The sequence below is a fragment of the Temnothorax americanus genome, unplaced genomic scaffold (genome assembly GCF_048541705.1).
Source record: "Temnothorax americanus isolate GAGA-0224 unplaced genomic scaffold, ASM4854170v1 Scaffold165, whole genome shotgun sequence".
NCBI lineage: Eukaryota > Metazoa > Arthropoda > Insecta > Hymenoptera > Formicidae > Temnothorax > Temnothorax americanus.
In genome coordinates this window covers 27,330-47,085 of record NW_027509302.1, presented here as the reverse complement: position 1 = coordinate 47,085, position 19,756 = coordinate 27,330, and the positions used below count along the sequence as shown (strand labels likewise).

The 19,756-nt window shown below is 34.1% G+C and overlaps 1 protein-coding gene across 1 annotated transcript in view; it reads left to right on the top strand.

Moving 5' to 3' along the window:
- Positions 1–19,055, top strand: part of Scp2 (Sarcoplasmic calcium-binding protein 2) — a 65,216-nt gene extending 46,161 nt beyond the window's left edge. Inside the window, exons 2-7 of the mRNA XM_077402998.1 lie at positions 11,370–11,436; positions 15,704–15,756; positions 16,011–16,130; positions 17,213–17,327; positions 18,525–18,622; positions 18,739–19,055. Of these exons, the coding sequence (XP_077259124.1) occupies positions 11,379–11,436; positions 15,704–15,756; positions 16,011–16,130; positions 17,213–17,327; positions 18,525–18,622; positions 18,739–18,846 (552 nt within the window). The 5' untranslated portion in view covers positions 11,370–11,378 and the 3' untranslated portion in view covers positions 18,847–19,055. The remainder of the gene's footprint in view (positions 1–11,369; positions 11,437–15,703; positions 15,757–16,010; positions 16,131–17,212; positions 17,328–18,524; positions 18,623–18,738) is intronic.
- The last annotated feature ends 701 nt before the right edge of the window (positions 19,056–19,756 follow it).

Genomic DNA, 19,756 nt, shown 5'->3' with positions numbered 1-19,756 from the left:
TTGAATTATGTTTTTACAAAATAAAATTAGAAGTCCTTAAGAAGCCATCGAGTTTAACCTAATTAAATCAGGCTAACGCCCATGGAAAATTATTATTGCCAAACAAAAAACAAACATTGCAAAAAAAACTTTCGCGCATTGTACATCATTCGTACGCAATTTTTTTAATAATTCCGTACTCGCGACAGTTGGGATTAAACGAACAGCTCTAAGCGCATCTGTTATCACGATATGAGAATGACAAGAATGATATACGTGGCGTGATGCAGAGAGCGTGATTTAATTAAACATTAAAAGCTACCCGCGAGATACAAGTAGGCCATTCGTTATGCGATGCCACTCTCCGATTCAATGGAGAACTACTCGTGCTTTGTCATTATGCGTAAATATCTTCAGTCTCTCTCACGTGCTATTAACTGCATTTTTCAAAATTTGTAATAAAATAGATTTCTCTTAAAAATGTTCAAATATTGATGAAATAATGACAGTAAATTGTCTAACGTGTGTCTAATAATGCTGCCAAAAATCGGCGCTGTTATGACTGACGTTGTGAAACAACATATTTCCTACCATAACACATATACTACATATTCTTATCACAACGTTACTGATTATTTCTCAGCTTGCTGTCTCCGAATAAGCGCCATAATTTAAGCACGGCTTTACATCCTGTTACAACTCCGCTTTATCTTTCGAATTGCCTCCTCGAGATTCGCGAGAATCTACGCGAAGTGAAATCGAGGTACAAATTATACCCATATTTTTCTCCGTTGATTCAGCGTAGTATATACTGTATTATACAAAATTACCTTTTTTAAAAAAAGGTAAAAAAAGGCGCCAAGTACACGCATAGTAGTGTATATGTTGTTACCTTAAAAAAAAAAGAAACTGGTAGTATTATATCTCGAAAAAAACCTAAGTAACAAGTGGTGGACGTAATCTTTATATCTCGAAAAATCTCGAAAAAATCTAAGCAGTAGTACCTTTATTTCCGAAAAATTATAACCCAAGTGATACACATCACAAAATTATGTTACCTTATTAAAAAGAAGAGTCGCGCTTCAAGTGATCTATTACAATTACAAAAAAGAAATGATATCTCTTTAAATTACAGCGCCAATTACAGAGAGAACATATATATTGCCTAAAAAAATAATTGTTGCACTACTTTGAAAAATCTTTACATTGTGTCAATTAAAAAAAAAAGTATGATAACAATTTTATAAGATTAAAAAATTTTATTTAAATTTAACAAAGGAATACAAGATATTTAAATACAAAGTTTACATGTGTATTTTTTAGTGGTTACAAAGAATTACAGAGGTAACAGTATTATTAAAATATTTAATCCAACGAGGGAATACAATTTGTATTTAAATACAAAGTTTATATATGTATTTTTCAATAGAATAAAAGATTTAATCACAAAGAAATACAGAGGTAACAGTACAAAATAAAAATATTTTATTAAAATACATAAATTTTTCTTGTAAAAAAACTTGGCGCTGCTAAACCTCGAAAATTTAAATAAATAAATAAACTTATCCTATACTTAATTATAAGCCGCATTATCCGCCGTCCGCGTCGTCACGCACACCCATATCACTCACTCGCACATCCATGCTGATAGTGCGAGAGCCCACCGCAAAAATTTGGGTCCATCGCTTTTATGGATAAATTTACTTGCAAAAGGTAGTTTATAAGTCGTATTATCATAAACGATTGTCAGCCAAACTCGTACCCCCTGCGTTATGAGCAATAAAAATTTATTAACAATTGGATTTCTAAGCAATTTGGGTCCATCGCTTTTATGGACGAAACTTGTTTCATTCGAAAGGGCATCAAATTCCCTTTCAGAAAATACCCGGCTGATTTGCCCTGGCCCCTGCAAAACCCAGGCTGATCATGATTTTTGACTCAACGCGCGAGTCAGATCGAGCGTGGCGTTTGAAATGCGCGCCGTAAACAAGGACAGAGCGTCACGCTTTTATTTATACTTTGGATACTATCTAATATCATATATTTTTAAAGATCATAATTGTTGTTTTTGTTATTATTTAACGTTTATGATATTATAATATTTTGTAGGGATTAAGAATATTTTTTATTTTCTTTATCATTCATATTATTATATTTTATATGTTAATTATATACTTTTATCATTTATCATAGTTAAAAATATCATATTTCCAGATAAAAAGTATGGAACTGTCAGAGAACGTAATGTAAATTGGAATTTTGTCGAATATTTCCAAGTTTTTTACATTTTTTTATAATTAATTGAATTTTAACAAAATCATAGCAAATACTACACGGAAAAAATGATATGTAAAAAATAATAAAATTATCAATAAAAGATACTGTTTAGCACTGTAATTTAGTCATTTTACTGAATTTTTATTATAAATTGATGTATGAACCTAATCTTACTGTTTGAATATATATTAATATTATTATACACTGTAAAAAAAGCATTGATGTGCATATCAAAAATTCATTTGACGTGTTAGTAGTATCTCATTCATTTTATTGAAAAATTACGAGTTTATCATTACCCGTGGTTGAGTTACATAATAAACTGTAAATAGTCATCAGATTTCTGACGATTTTTTACAGTTTATTTTTTTCCGTGTAGTATTTGCTATGATTTTGTTAAAATTCAATTAATTATAAAAAAATGTAAAAAACTTGGAAATATTCGACAAAATTCCAATTTACATTACGTTCTCTGACAGTTCCATACTTTTTATCTGGAAATATGATATTTTTAACTATGATAAATGATAAAAGTATATAATTAACATATAACATATAATAATATGAATAATAAAGAAAATAAAAAATATTCTTAATCCCTACACAATATTATAATATCATAAACGTTAAATAATAACAATAACAACAATTATGATCTTTAAAAATTTATGATATTAGATAGTATCCAAAGTATAAATAAAAGCGTGACGCTCTGTCCTTGTTTACGGCGCGCATTTCAAACGCCACGCTCGATCTGACTCGCGCGTTGAGTCAAAAATCATGATCAGCCTGGGTTTTGCAGGGGCCAGGGCAAATCAGCCGGGTATTTTCTGAAAGGGAATTTGATGCCCTTTCGAATGAAACAAGTTTCGTCCATAAAAGCGATGGACCCAAATTGCTTAGAAATCCAATTGTTAATAAATTTTTATTGCTCATAACGCAGGGGGTACGAGTTTGGCTGACAATCGTTTATGATAATACGACTTATAAACTACCTTTTGCAAGTAAATTTATCCATAAAAGCGATGGACCCAAATTTTTGCGGTGGGCTCTCGGACTATGATAATTATTTAATATTAGTCCAATCGCATTCTTCTCTAAATTATTTTTATTTATTGTTGTCCTTATTTATTTAAAATTTCGAGGTCTAGCAGCGCCAAGTTTTTTTACAAGAAAAATTTATACATTTTAATAAAATATTTTTATTTTGTACTGTTACCTCTGTAATTCTTTGTGATGAAATCTTTTATTCTATTGAAAAATACATATATAAACTTTGCATTTAAATACAAATTGTATTCCCTCGTTGGATTAAATATTTTAATAAAATATTTTTATTTAGTACTGTTACCTCTGTAATTCTTTGTGACCACTAAAAAATACACATGTAAACTTTGTATTTAAATATCTTGTATTCCTTTGCTAAATTTAAATAAAATTTTTTAATCTTATAAAACTGTTATCATACATTTTTTTTTAATTGACACAATGTAAAGATTTTTCAAAGTAGTGCAACAATTATTTTTTGAGGCAATATATATGTTTTCTTTGTAATTGGCGCTGTAATTTAAAGAAATATCATTTCTTTTTTGTAATTGTAATAGATGACTTGAAGCACGACTCTTCTTTTTGATAAGGTAACATAATTTTGTAATGTGTATCACTTGGGTTATAATTTTTCGGAAATAAAGATACTACTGCTTAGATTTTTTCGAGATATAATACTACCAGTTTCTTTTTTTTTTAAGGTAACAACATATACTCTACTATGCGTGTACTTGGCGCCTTTTTTACCTTTTTTTAAAAAAGGTAATTTTGTACGGGTATCACACTTTTTTGTAGTATTACGCATTTTATAAACAGTATGTACAGGGTAAAGCTATTTGGAGGTATAATAGAGGAAAGTCCCTTATTATGATATAGGCTCCTAATATGCAACAGCGAGGTTTCTGCTAAACTAATAGGCCCTATCTGTTGGTTCCACCATGAACTTATTGCCCTTGGGGTAAAACCTATTTAGTGGAAAATTCATTGTTTGATCGTGCGTGTAGTCGTTGCAGAAAAAAAAATTATGAAATTGGATGTTGTCAAGTGCCATGGATATGAGTCTCTTTAAACCTTGTTTATTATATATATAATTAATAAATATTTGCCAATAAGTTCTGCATGCAGCGATAGAGTAAGGTCGTATTAATATAGGAAAATACGGTATATATTGAGTTGCTCAATTGTAGAGATTATTATAGATTTGGTGATCGTGTGAAACCGCAAGGCGTGGTGCTTGTAACATGAGATACTCGGGTACTCCTGGGTTGCTGGAGTATGAAAGTTATTGTATAGTAATAAAAGAAGAGAAAATACTATATTAACGTTAAGGGAAGATTTATACGAATTTATAAGACTGTGCTGACCTTGATTTGAGAGGGAAGGGTGGAGGGGGAAGATTAGGTACAATATTGAGTATAAGTGGGTTTATGATTGTTGCAAATATGCTTCTCTATTACATTTGTCTTTCAAAAACTTTAAATAAAGTTTTTTAATTGCAATATCATGTATTTTGCACTTCATTAGCGATTTTCCGGGATCTCTCATATTAGGAGCACACTTTTGCGATTTTGCCGAAAGTTCATTTTTCACATTTTTCTAATTTTCAGCAAAATTAATATTTAAATTAAATTTTACATTTCAGCATCTTAAAGCTTATTAAATTCCCTTCAAAATAACCTACTATATTTTTCAATTCTGCCCATAGACTTTCGGCAATTACACAAAATAGATATGGTATCTCATAATCGGGTACTTTCCTCTACTACCACTTTGGTTTTTTCGAGGTAACAACATAACAGGGTAACAACACAATACACATACACTACTATGCGTGTACTTGGCGGTTTTTTTACCTTTTTTTTTAAATTTGTATTACGATAAAGTATTTGTATATCGCAAAACATTTGTATGTAAACAACATACAGAATAATACTCTTTGAATAAAAGTGACAACTTTACCTTTTGCCAGATTCATCATACGGATCGGTACGCGATATAACTTTATTGTGCTCATAATTCGGCACATTACGCGCAAATGCTCTGACGATGCAAGGTCTCGGAAAATTTAATACTTCATAAATAACGCATCCAAAGTAAATATTATAATATACGTCAAAATTAGTTTAAGTAATACTTGCATATCATATTTCAGATTCTCATATCGTGCGGTTATGTATAAATATATATCCATAAAAAACTCCGTATTCTGTGTCTAAATTCACAATACAATGAAATCTCACGAATACAAAATAATACAATATCAAACTGTATAAACACGGTATCTAGAACAAACGCAAGAGAGAGAATATTCCGCGTGTACTTGGCGCGAGACACTACCGTGTCTCTTGATTTCACATTTACCGTATTAATACAAATGACAATACCGAAAAGATCGAATATTTGCGTATTTCTCACAAAAAGAGCAGCGATTAGAAGCAGAAGAAACTGCTGGCTGCGATGGCATTTGCAACGAAATTAATATATACGATCGATATGCATCTCGGAATGCGACTGACACTACAGGAAAGCGAAGAACAATGACAGTGACAAAGAGAGACTTTGAAATCTCGTGAATTCTGTGTTATTAATATAAAAACGGCATGGTAGCTTTAACAGATTCAATATCGTGGGAGAAAATGTAAGCCGGTGAGAAATGCAAATTGAATCGTTGCGCAATTTTCTTAAAATTTTGCATTGAGGAGATAGAAAAGCCTAGAAAAGAAATATGATAAAGCGCTATTATGTATAAAAAATTATTTACAAAAAAAATTATATTATAACGCGAGTAACAATTTAAATTAGAATCAAAGATTCAAAACAATCAAAAAATTCGAGGATAAATCATTAAAATTATAATTCATTTTTATATAATAGTTTATTTTCGAGTCTTTTGATTCGAGATATCTTTTCATCAATGTTTGCAATAAACAGTGACATACAATACATCTCTATACTCTGCGGGATAATAATAATATTATCTCATTGATCTAGCAATTTTGCTTGTGAAATGCGTAAATATAGCATAGAGGAGATCGGGGCTCGTTGGCACAGTTTTCACAATTTCGGCATTTGATTTTTTAAATAACTAATTATCATGATTAAACAGTACTAATATGATAGAGAGACCTTCCTCTACATTTTCATGCCAGGAACGATCCTTTATACTGTATGGTTTCTTTGCAATAAGTAAAATACGAACATGCTGTATTGAAGCCAGCTTGCCCCGATAGTAGGGTAAGTTGGCTATACGACAAAAGTCCATGTTGAATTAATGAAAACGTAATAGAAATACAAAACGTATCAGATATATACTTCTTGATAAAGATTATATCTTTTAAAGTTATAGTTTTTAATGATCGCAAATAGCAAAATGTAGCTTTCTTCAATATAAAAATTTGAAATATAAATATATATCTAGCTTCTATCCGGATTGTAGGTAGCAAATTACATATTTACACACGTCTCACGCGCGCAGTAACAGCAAGTCAAGCTAAACATGCCTTAATATGAGTCAACATGCCCCATCCCTAAATACGTTTGATTTCAGTCATTTTATTACAATAAATTACTGTTGTTACTCAAAATAACATGTTACATAGTAACAGAAACTTATTTTTTAACTAATAATAGGTTACTTTGATTTACTTCTCAAGCTGAAGAATATTAATACAATATTTTAAAACGCTCGAAAACTTGCCACTTCTTGAATTAGAGTTTTCTCTTTTTTTTTTATTATAATACTTGTTTGATCTAAATAAAACTTAGGGAAAAGTACTTATGTCATACAAGAGATATTTTGTGATAACTTTTCCATTATTTCTTTCGTCATAAATACATACACTGAAAAAAAAACCATGTACTTTTACATGGAACTTACATGTTTGAAATCAGACAATTATCTAATTATTACTGTAATATTTTCCCCAGATTTTTTAAAGTGAAAGTACATATTAATGGTAAGATATAAGTGAAATTACTATTTTTATGTAAAAATCACTTGTAGTTTTAAATTTAGCGGTATTTTCACAACGATGAACGAAGAGAAAACAGTTTTATTTCATGAAAAATTACATATAATCTGCAATTTTAAATATAAGTAGTAATATTGCATGATTATGCTGGGTCGGAAAAAATCCAGCATAATCATGTAATTTCACACAAATATTTTTTTCAGTGTAAACGAAACGCATTACTAACTTGCCCCTTGTGCCAACGAGTCCCGGTCTTTCCTACGACAAACATGAGAAATTATTTATTGTTAGAGAAGCGATGAAAAATTAATGCTTTTATGATGATTCCTATATTTTATGTGTCGCCGGGCCTGCAGGGTTAGACGCAACGACGACACCTGGAAAAGTCATAACCACTTTCCCGCAATGCATCAGGTCCGTTGTAACATTATCAAGTTGAAAGTGCCAAGCGAATTGCACGATTCCTCGTTATACAGAGCTTAACAGAAGGCTGGAAGAAAAGCGAGCGGTGCAGTCATAAATAGAGGAAATTGCGCTTCACGCGACACCGCGCGAATAAGTAATCTGCTCCTGCGATTATCCCCGCGAGCTAGGTGGAATATCAATTGCGGACGTTCACAGGCAAATATTCAGATTTAAAAGTTGAGCTCAAATGTGTGTGTCTCAATATCTGGACTTGTGAAATAAAATATGCCGTAAACATAACGCATTTCTAAAAAAAAAAAAAAAAAAAAAAAAAGATAAATAAAGAATTATGCGCCGATCTAGGATACAATACGTTATAAAGGAAAATGAAAATTCCTGTAATATATATTCGCCTTTGGAAAATTTCATAAAATACGGCCGGTATACGGCGGTATTTTCTGAAAAGATTAACAGCACAGATTCGACAGATAGAGATTTCTATTCCGAGAAAAACGTGCCTTTCTGCGGTGTTGAAAAGTGCACGAGAAAAATGGCAGATACATGGCTATGATCGTAATAGTTTTCACGAAGTGCAGCTCGTAAAGACGCCGGCGACTTTCTCTTGACGCTTTCCTTCTCAAACTTCACTTCTTCATCATTTCTCCCTCAAATTATTACTTCAAAAAATAATAAAAAAATTCTGGCTAATGTCTTGCGCTTTAGTATACAATTTTTCAAGTGTGAACGTTTTCGTCAGTAGTAAAATAACAGTAAAAAACGCGTCAAAAATCCTATTCTAATTTGTGTGTTCATAAATAACTCGAATATTTGTTCACATAAGAGATCACGTATGTGTCTAATAGAAATCTTTAAAAAAAATTTAGCATATGTTTCTGTTAAAGAACAATATGTTTCGAAAATTGTATAATATATCTTTTATATCTTATAAATAACGCTTTTTCACCTCCTTCTCTCTCTCTGTAAACGACTAAAAAATACAAAGCTTTTAACACTACTGATTAGTATGACGTGTTAGCCGTTATAATTGACACTAGAGCATGTTATAGCGCGCAGATAACGGGATTGTAGTGATAGTGATAGCATTTTCGGCCTCATAGCGCAAAGCGTATGTTTATGGGGCACAATAGTCTTTGCACCATAACGCCACTGAGATCGATCTTTACACGTCAGGATATCATTCATAAACAGCGTATGCTATAGTAATATAGACAATGCAGTGTCGTCGAAACGCGATCGATAAATCGCAGCTGAGAACGAGTAACACAAAATTCAGAATTAAAACAGAAAGTGAAAGTCACCGATCAATTAAAATCGCTTTTAATTAAATTGCAGTTTACGTATGTATATGTGTATGTGGACAATATGCGCTCATATAAATGCCGTAAATTTCCTATCGAATTTTAATTATCCGATAATAAACACACAATCCCCGCGCAGTTGCCCGGCGCATATTGTTACATGAAGCTTACGCGCCAAATTGTTGATTTAATTAACTACTAAAATTAACTATTAAACCGTGAACAATGTACACGGGGGCATCGATGCTTCAGTTACTTTTGCTACGTCGTTAACCAAGAGCCCAATTATAAGATAAATGTAAATTCCGGGAATGACGTGCACGAATTGACGTCAAGATCAATCTTAACGCGAATATTATTGGCAATTAAAAAATGCGAAATTAATCATTCTGCTATGCTGTTCTGATAATTTATCAAACACTTATTTACTTGTAATCATCCTGAAATCAATATGTTTTTATTAAGAGCGTTCAATTGAACGTCATTTTATAATAATTCTCTGCACTCATATACGCAATAAAAATTTAATTTGCATTAATTACTGCCATAGCGTTGCATTTCGATTATCATCGCAATTGTTTGCAATCGTTCTTACCGGTAAGTTTCTTATATTAACGCAGAGACGACGTCGACGATTGTAAATGAGATTTTAAGGATTCAATTATTCAGAAAGATACTTAAAAACAAAAGACAAATTTCGTCTGACCGCGTCGAAAGCTAAGTAAAATTGCTTTCGAAATTGCGTGAGTGTTCGCGCGTTTCTGTATCCGTGCAATAAGTCAGATAAATGTAATATAATTTTATGCGGAAGTTAATGTTAAATATATCCAAAAAGTTATTTCAATTGATGAATTGAGCAAATTGCAATATAATGATTGACTATTTTATGTAATTAGATTAGTATAATATCGCATACAACATCATTAAAGAGGAAAACACAAAGCGTTTCAAAGCTATACATAATTTGCAACAGTAATTAATCACTTCGTGAATTATTTAGAGTAAATTTATTATGTATGAATTATATCGTTAATATAGAATTAATACTAATGATAACAAACAGAAGAAAATTTTTATTTATTCGATTGATATCAAATAATATGTCATTAGTTTTAAGTATTTATTTATTACCCGATTCAATATGGACTCGTACACTTTTACACTTATTTTTCTTGAGTACGCGTGTATCATAGAGAATAGCAGTAGGTTTATGAAAAATACGCACCTGGATTTAAAAATGCATCGTTTCGCCGACAGATGCTTCATCATTAATCTCGCTTGATTCAAGCAGCATCTTTACTATAGTAGACTCTATGTGACTTTATACAAGTTTTCAGTAAACGGAATTAGCATATTAAATGAATTAGCGACTCTGAACGCGTGTCTTACAAGAATCCGATTATCTCATTAGAGAGACGCATCTCCTTTAAAAGAAAATTGGGGTCATTTATCGAGATATAGTCGGCAATTATCGAGTGCCTTTATATAGACGGATCCAAAAATAAAAAAAAGAGGAACTGTGTAAAGCGACGCATGTCGCTATATGTCGCGATACGCTTGTGTACTTGCAATTAGTTAGATAACTAGAATAACCGATGTCTGATCGTAAAAAACCATAGCAAAAATGTACATTAATAGATGTTGGGATTGTGCTACTAAGAAAAAGATATTCTCTTAAACTCGAGAGATTATTATATGTAAAGACTAACGCTGGTCTGTGGAAAAACACCACAGTAGTTTCAGAAAGGAAAGAGAGTGTAAGAAAGCCCTTTAAAACCTTAATCGTTTCTCACAATTTCCGTCTTGAAAGTTTTTTGTTTAATCAATTAATCTGTGTAATTAATTATAGCTGAAATTACTGCGCGCGCGTTCTGTCGTCAAACAGAAAGTTATGAGAATTATTGTAAATGGCTTTTTCTCGCATTAATAAATTATTACATTAATTAAGATTAATCGGAATAATTATGATGTATGAATGCTACTACAATGTTTTAGGATTATTTATGTCATTCTCAAATATTTGAAAATATAATAAAAACAAAAACGGATTAATTAGTAAATCAATATATTAGAATATATAAAGAGCGATGAAACAAGTTTAATACTTTTAGTAAGAGATTGCAAGTCTCGTTAAATCGTCATCGTATTTTCATATAATGACCTCGCGAATATATCGGGTCAAACTGTATATAAAGTGGCCTGATACGCACACACATACACATGCAAGCGAAACACGATTACTTTTTACTCTCGAGATAAAAGAAGGGTCGGTCGCTTGAGACAATCGACCCTGATCGTCACTCGATCGCGAACGAATATTAACACTACGCACACATCTATAACGCTCCTTTCTCTCTTCTTAACTTCGTAGGGTCCAAAGATGCCGTTATCGGAGTTTCGCAAGAAAAAATTACTCTTCGTCTTCAACGCTTTCTTCGGTAAGTATACTACCGCATACAATTAAAATGCACGATATTAATTTTAACTGGATATATTAATTTGCATTAACAGCAATATTCTGTTATCAACGACGATCGTGTAAATAAAGTTGCTATAATTTCGCTAAATCAATTTCACTAAAAATAAATAAAACTCTGCAATATTTATAAAAAAAAAATTAGAGGTCTATCGATCGTTGTGAAAGCTGGATATTAAATGAAGGCAATAATAATGGCGATAAAGTTGTCTCAAGCATAGTATAAGGATGGTATTTTTAGCTTTTCAAGCCTGACTTTACGCCATTCATCCATTACGAGACTTCAGTCATCCCTTTCTCGCGAGTGTGTTTATATTTCCCGTAATGATGAAATGTATAAAAATTTGTTCTGTCCTTATAAAGTTATTTTACTCGCAATGTAGAAAACTGATGATAGACAACTATTGCATTAATTTAGTTTGGTTATTCTAACTTGTAGCATTTTTGGTACTGGGATTTTTCTTTGCCACACGATTTAGTCCACGTTACTATAGACAAACGCGCGCTTGACAACGACAGCGAACGGTTTCCCCGACATTTCGAGATAACATTTATCGTCCCCGCAGCGCTCGTTGGGCGAAAATCTCTCTCGTCGCCCGTCGTTCCGTACATCTCGACGAAACAAATCCTCATCGAGCGCTAACGTAACGAACGAGGTGTCGCTTCCTCCTTGATGGCCTTTCCGCCGTTCCTCTTTGTAACCCCACCATCCGCTCGCATTTTCGCCGGAGGATTCTCTTGATTCTCTCTCTTAACGGCCCTATTTCATTCGCGCTCCCTTTTTCGCGCTCTTCGCGAAAAGCTGCGCGAGCCGTATTGTTTCGACACGAATGAAATACGGAGTGCGCTCGGAGGGTCGTCCTCGCGGTCTCTCCCACGACTCTTTTTGGAAGGATCGAGGTTGTGTGCGCGAGCGTGCAGTTTCCATGTGGCATCTATGTGTCGATCCATTCAGATAAGAACAAGGCAGGATGTGTATACGCCTATTTACGAACTGTGAAGAAGATAAACAATGGACGCCGTCGGGTCCGGTTAAGGGGTCGCTTCGCCACATATGATGTGTGTGTGTGTGCACGCCGCGTGTTCTAATTCCCTCGGGTATGCGTAGAAGTGAGTGTTTCTAACGTAGAGAGATTCGTTTTAAGAGGGCCTAGGGCTACTTTTCTCTCTTTCGAGATCTCCGGTATAGCACCGTATCGCACCGGATGTAATAAAGCGGAATCACGTTTGACATTAAATAAAATAAAGTGGAACCATATGTTTGATGTTAAATAGAATTTCCATTTATCTTACCATAAAGTTGTAAGAGAATTGCTCAATCACCGAACCGAAATAACGCTTTTTGTTTGCGTATTTGAATTGGAAATGATGTGCGCGAAGGGTGAAAAAGTTATATGAGATTTAGTTTTCACATTAAAATGGAACATTTTACGATCGTCAATTTTGAGGCTGCGTTAAAAAGAATCCCGCACTAAATCAATGGTAAATGGTTTTCAGTCGAATAGGCTGAAATTTTTATATGTTGTAGTTTAGGGCATTCTGATTAAAAGTCTCAGTGGATACAACCCTCGAAAATGGATCGTTTCCGTGTTATTGATCTTAGAGCGTGCGATCCGACTGATGATGCAAAGGTTTCCTTATACTTCGGAAGTGTATTAAATATTTGCAGATTCTTGAACACACACACTAGCTCCTACACACCCCCTCACACACACATATACAAGAATATATCTATACAAGGTGGACCATTTAAAGTGTTAAAAGCTGTTATCTCTGACATTAGACACTATAGCAAAAAATGTGTTAGTTAAAGGGTTAGAGAGTTGCAAGGGGCACATAACATAGTAATATTCGTTTGACCTTAGGTGTAGGCGTCAACATCATGTAAAAGTTACTTTCAATTTTTTAAATAAAAACCCCTATTTTTTATTGTACTATTGTTTTCTATTAATTAATTTGAACAACTTTCGTATTATAAAACATTTTTTAATTTTCGCAATATTTTTTTTTTATATTTAAGAAAAACTTAGTAACTTTTTCAATATTTCGATAATTAAGACCGTTACAACATCAAAATTTAGCTTATTTATCGATAATTGTTTGTCAGAAGGAAAAGTGATGACTTTTTGACTTGATTTGATCTCGAGAATATGTTACTGCAATTGTTCGAACTTATATAAACACTTGTGCATACATAAAAGCTCCAAGAAAATTTCAATCATGTATAAGCCTTAAATTGCTGCCCTAAACTACAACATTTCAGAATTTCAGCCTATTCAACCGAAAGTAATTTCCCATTGATTTAGTGGAGTTCTGTAATAATGAGCACCAGTGATTTTTTCACTGCTTTTTTTGTTTTTCCCTGTTTTTTGTCTGGTCTAAACTGAACACTGAACTAGAATAAATCCGTTCGCAAATAATACCTAAATCACATGTAAGCACACAGCCATACACCACCGATTACAAATCATAATATTCACATAGCGTTATAACTCCCGAGAGATGCTCTATGAGCCCACAGCAATGCAATGTATCTGTAACCTAAATAAGCTTGTTTATTAGCTTTGGTGAACAAAAATTGTCACTGCAAATTAGCAAAATAAACATGTGGGGTTCTTTGTCGATTTTTCGTCTATCTATAAATACGATATCACGTTTAATCAAACCTTTATTACATACTACACATCACATACGCGCGCGCGCGCTATTCATTTTTAATATTTCACTGTTACTATTACACTATTAACAATACAACTGTCAAAATATGCTATAACAGCCGCTCGTGAAATAAGCGCAACAAGAGAACCAATCGGCATCGCGGAAAAGCAACAATATTTCGATAGATTCGAGTATCGATGACATGCCCTTTTTAGATAAGAGAGAAGGATTCATTTTTTTTTTGCGTTTGGCAGTTATTGCGCTTTTTTTCACATCTGAGAAAATTTCAATGTTCCTCGACACAGCTTTGCGAGCTTCATGCATCCTACTTACGGGGCTTAATAGACGAAAGGCTCTACCTTGTGGACGCATTTCAATGTATGCACATGTTTTTATGACGACACATAATGTAAAAATGCCGCGTACAAAGCAGAGTCACGTAGGGGGCGGAATCCCGCGAGTGTGCGTACGTGTGCGCGTGTATTACACGTGTGGATGACGCCAGTGTGCGTGTACATGAGCGACATAGTGCGCCGCACGTAGCGCGAATCATGGAGGTCACAGGCGTGCATACGCCTCGTAGCCCTCATTAACCCCTCGTTTTCTTCTCCTCTTTCACCACCGCCGATTGGCCGCTAAACATATCCCACGATCGCTTCTGCGGGACTGACAGATTATTTCACCTTAACTTAGGCGCGATTGGCGCGAAGGGGCCTACGGGCATAAAGTTGCCGTAATGCATTTTCAGTGAACGATTGTTCTGTTGTTTTTGAATTTGCAGGATTGTATATCATCTCGAAATGTCATTTATTACCACCGCGCTAGTTGACGATTCGAAATATCATTTGACGATAACTGACAATTTATCTCTGATAACATCGTGACACTAGGAAGAATTCGTTCGTGTAAAAAAAGCGTGAATACGTTATCTATCTATTATATCCACTACCCTATGCAGGAATCCGATTAATCGATTTTTAATCTGTCCGCGAGTTCAGAGTTTTTGCCACAAGTTGTACCATTAAAGACACCGGCTGCACGGTACGTTCGGACGTCGGTATTAATTTCATCGTGACCTCAGTTTGTCAACCGTGCTCGACGGAATACCGGGGAGACAATAAATTCTACCTCGTTGAATCGTAATCGACGCTTAACAGGATTCCAACTACGAGAGTCAAGAAAGGGTGAAACGGAGGGTAGCTTCCTCTATTCTACAGTGAAACGGAATTAATAAACGACAAGCCACGGACGGAAACCGCGCAAAAACGAATAAGCCTGCGATGGAAGTGGGTCATCTTCAGAAAACTAACGATATCCGATCGTAGCCAAGCGGGACCGAAATCGAGTGGAATGATCGTTCATCTTGTCTTTTAAGTGAGAAAATGTACGATGTATCTCGGGAATCTTAGCGACACCTGGAGCAGCATTTTATTCGAAATAATAAATAGCTTTGCAAAGAGCGGAATTACGCTAGATAATTGAATTTTTGATCAAATTATAAATTTAAATGAACAAACAGTTTTGACAATTAGATAATAACGATAACGTTTTATTGTTATTTTTTTTTCCAGATGTTAATCAAAGTGGCACCATCGACATAAAGGATTTCGATCTTGCCGTGCAAGTAAGCATACGTTGAATTATTTCCTCCCCCATTATTAGATATGTTTTTATTAAGAATAAAAATATCGAATCTATATAAATAGAAATAAAACAAATCTGACTTACAGAGCGTCTTAGAATCAAACAAATTTAACCGCGACAAATTCAAACATGATCAATTACCTACCTTTTTTTCATCTGTGTCGTTCGCGCTCATCAATCGGGAATATTAAAGAATTTTAGCTAATTTGCGTTTATTTTTTCTTTGTAATACAGCGAATCTGCAACTCCAGGCATTGGAAACCGGACGATGCCACGTCGCAACACATCAAAGATACTTTAACTAAAGTTTGGGAAGGCCTGAAACAACGGGCCGATGCCGATCAAGACGGACAGGTATAATATTTAAATTATTTCTCGCTATTTTTTTTACGCTATTTTCACGATAGAATCATATTATGATTTATCGGACTTTAAGGTATATTTCTCTCTCTTTCTCATATTTTATATTCTCTGAAATAACGTCCTAAACTTTTAGCATACCTCCGTTCCACTTTCTACATTTATCGATTTTTAAAACGTTTTTCTATTTACAACTTTAAAAATAACCTCGCGGCTATTTGCTTATATATTTGTATTTTATTTCTAAAAGAATATTTTGCCACGAAGTGTCTAACGTGATTACACGAGATTATTGAGAAAGCCGGAACACCTGCGAAACCGGAAAACCGAATTTTAGAAACATATAAGAATATATCGAACTACTCATCACTTCATGGGTTCTTTTTCCTCTCAAAATCGATTGTCGCGTGTAATTTCATGCTCGCATGAAACATTTAGGTCCACGTCAGTTCATGACTTATTTAAAGTGTCGCACAATCTACGACGATAAAAAGGAAAAGGGCTCGAGGTAAATCGTATTATATATTGTAGGTATTGTTATGAGAGCCCGTTGAACGTTTTCAAGAAAAGCTTAGAGGATCGTAGGCGATATTGTGTGCCAAAGTAAGGGAGGTTAACTCATGGAACGCTGTGAAAGTTAAATGCGATTCCTCGTCGCAGAATAATGTAATTGTTAGGATCAATGACAGTGACAGTGAAACAGCTGAGGGTTCTTCCAAAGAACACTCTGGCGTTCGCGCTGCTTTAAAAATAGTTTTGCTCTTATTGTGCGCCTTAAATTGCGAGAAAGCGTCATCCATGTCTTTAATCAATTTTTCCATATATATTTGACTAAATTCTTCTTCACCCATCTTTCGTTTATTCTGGAATTGACGAAGAGGGGGACAATGACACCGAAACAAATGATAAGATGCAGACACTTCGCTCAGTGTCATTGAATGCGTCTCGAAACCGTCCGACGTACTTTGCGACTTAATTACGGTTAAAATTTAAAAATCTTATACAGGAAAACATAGACATAGTTCGCCGATCAAAGGCAAATATGTGTACGATGTTAAGAGTTTCGTATTTTTCAGATCAGTCGAGATGAGTGGTATTCCATGTGGGAGGAGTACGCGAAAGATCCAGCGCACGCACTCGAGTGGCAGCAAACGTACATGAACTTCATGTTCGATTTAGAGGATTCTTCCGGTAAGTCTTGAAAGCATGTGCTTGTTCCTCGTAAATACTTTTATATCCCACTCACGCGCGCGTGACAGTAATTTATTATGCATTTGCGATCGCCACACTTATAATAAAAAATAGCCTTAGCTATCTTTTTTAACATCTACAGAAAAATAAGTTAAATATTTTAAATTTACTTACACGTAGCAGTGCCGAATTGCTATACGTGTGGAACCAATGACAAAAGTCCAGTTTCTCCTCACGAAAATACCCAACTACTCGTGGGATGCGGTTTGGAATATAAAATTTACTGTGATCAGGTAGACTCGAACCCAACTTCTCGAGGTTACGAGTCTGGCACTTCACTACCAGACCACACTGCCACTCTAAAATAGAAATATAAAAAAATTTTTTTACATCAGCCGTACGTGAACCGGTGTCCTATGAAACACTAACCCAACATTTTAGTCGCTGAGCCATGACCAGCTTAGATGCTGCGTTGACGCAGCAGAAGAAATCTGTAATAAGAGTATAAATTACGGAATAATTTACACTTTTTTAACTTATGTGAATCTGGCTTTACAGGTACAAACGATTCCAAAACAATACCCGCTCGCGGATTTAAAATTTTTCTAAAGACAAAATTAACTCTTACCCCTATTTTATAATTTTAAAAATATAATCAGGGTAATTTTAAGGGTATACAAACGAAAATTGGCTGACATTTCCGTCTATGATAATCCGCCCACATCCGACTTACAGTCTTCTGAAGATATCGCATCGATATGCCGACAAGGCAAAAATGGAACGAAAGTAGAAACATTCGCCAATTATATAGATTTGAAACTGGACTTTGAATCTGACTTAGACGTCTTATAAGACTTTAGACGTTTATATTTTGTCAATCTGTTTCCTGTTGCTTTGATTAACTGTAATACGGTATATTTTTGGAACGTTATAAAAATTGATGAGCCGATCGTGAATTAAAAATAAGTGACGGTTTCGGCCGAAAACGAGGATTAATAACTTTATAAATAGTAATTAAGCGTCTCTTCCATTCATTATCCCGTATCCATTAATACTATAATAACATAGGTTGCCTCGCCCGACAAAAATCTCAGTTTATCTTCGGTTCCTTATTATCAGTTCCTTATATACAGTTAGTTTAAATACATGAAACGTGGATAGCGTCAAATTCAAGTCAAATACGGTCCGTGTTGTCAGGTGATGGATCGATCGACGAGACTGAATTCAGCAAGGTGTGCAGCAGTCACGGCGTCGAAGAGGCCGAGGCACGTGAGGCGTTCAAGAAATTGGGGGTGGTGAGTATCAATCAAGCGGAGAAGAAAGATAAGTAACGATAAAAAAAGAGAGGAAAAAAAAGACGACGTTACAGCGGCGGTGACGAGTTTCACGAAACTGTTTATTCTCTCCGCAGGGTAAGGAGGTGACTCGTGAGAAATTTGCCGATTTGTGGAAGCAATACTTCTGCTCCGACGACCCAAGCGTACCTGGAAACTTTATATTTGGAAAGACTTCTTTTTAATTCCGCCACCCTACAAGATTAAAGGCGCGCATATACATACATATATTTTACGACAGATTATTATTTTATGCAAACGTACGACTCGTTAATGGGATAGACGCAATTCTGTAATCTAATAGCCAAAATTCTATTTCATTTACTACTCTCCTGTGTAATTATTCTGTGTAATCAAGATGATGAAGATAATTATAATTAAACGATCAAAAGAACTTTGCGTTATACCTTCCGCTCTTTATTATCGCTCTCTTACACTCAGCAACGTGTTTAAATTCCATTTACTACGGTAAAATAATTTTGGCCAAATAGTAAAATTTCTTTACGTGAAATGATAGTGACTTGTATTTTTAATTTTATTTACCGCGTTATCGGATATTTTTATTGTAGGTATCCGCTAACGATTGGTACGCAACAAAGGAAAGTTAACAAAATTAAACAAATTTAACGAGCAGTTTTTTTCTTTCGTTGCTGCTTCATGTAATTTGTTATTTTTTGACGATTACAACAATCTTGTGTAACAACAAAAACTGCTGATTGGTTTTATTTTAAATGTTTGACATGGTTGAAATATTCTGAGAAATTTACAAGTAAAGATACATTGGTTTCTTCGATTGCAAAGTTTTCTATATGTTCAATATTTCATAATAAGTGTTAGGATTAAGTATCTATCTTTACAGCGCATATCGATCCATCATCGAGGAGCTAATTATGCTTCATAGTGTGTAAATAAATGTCTTTGCGAATTATAAAAGTGATTATACGAAACAAAGAAAGGCGGATAGCAATCGATGATTTCATTGCATTGTATTTGCGATGCGTTCAATTCTTTCTTCGTTTCGCGTATTAAAACAGCGTAATAATAAGGTTGGGAGATCAATTATAAAATCCGCAAAAGTTTGCTTTTCTTTTTCCG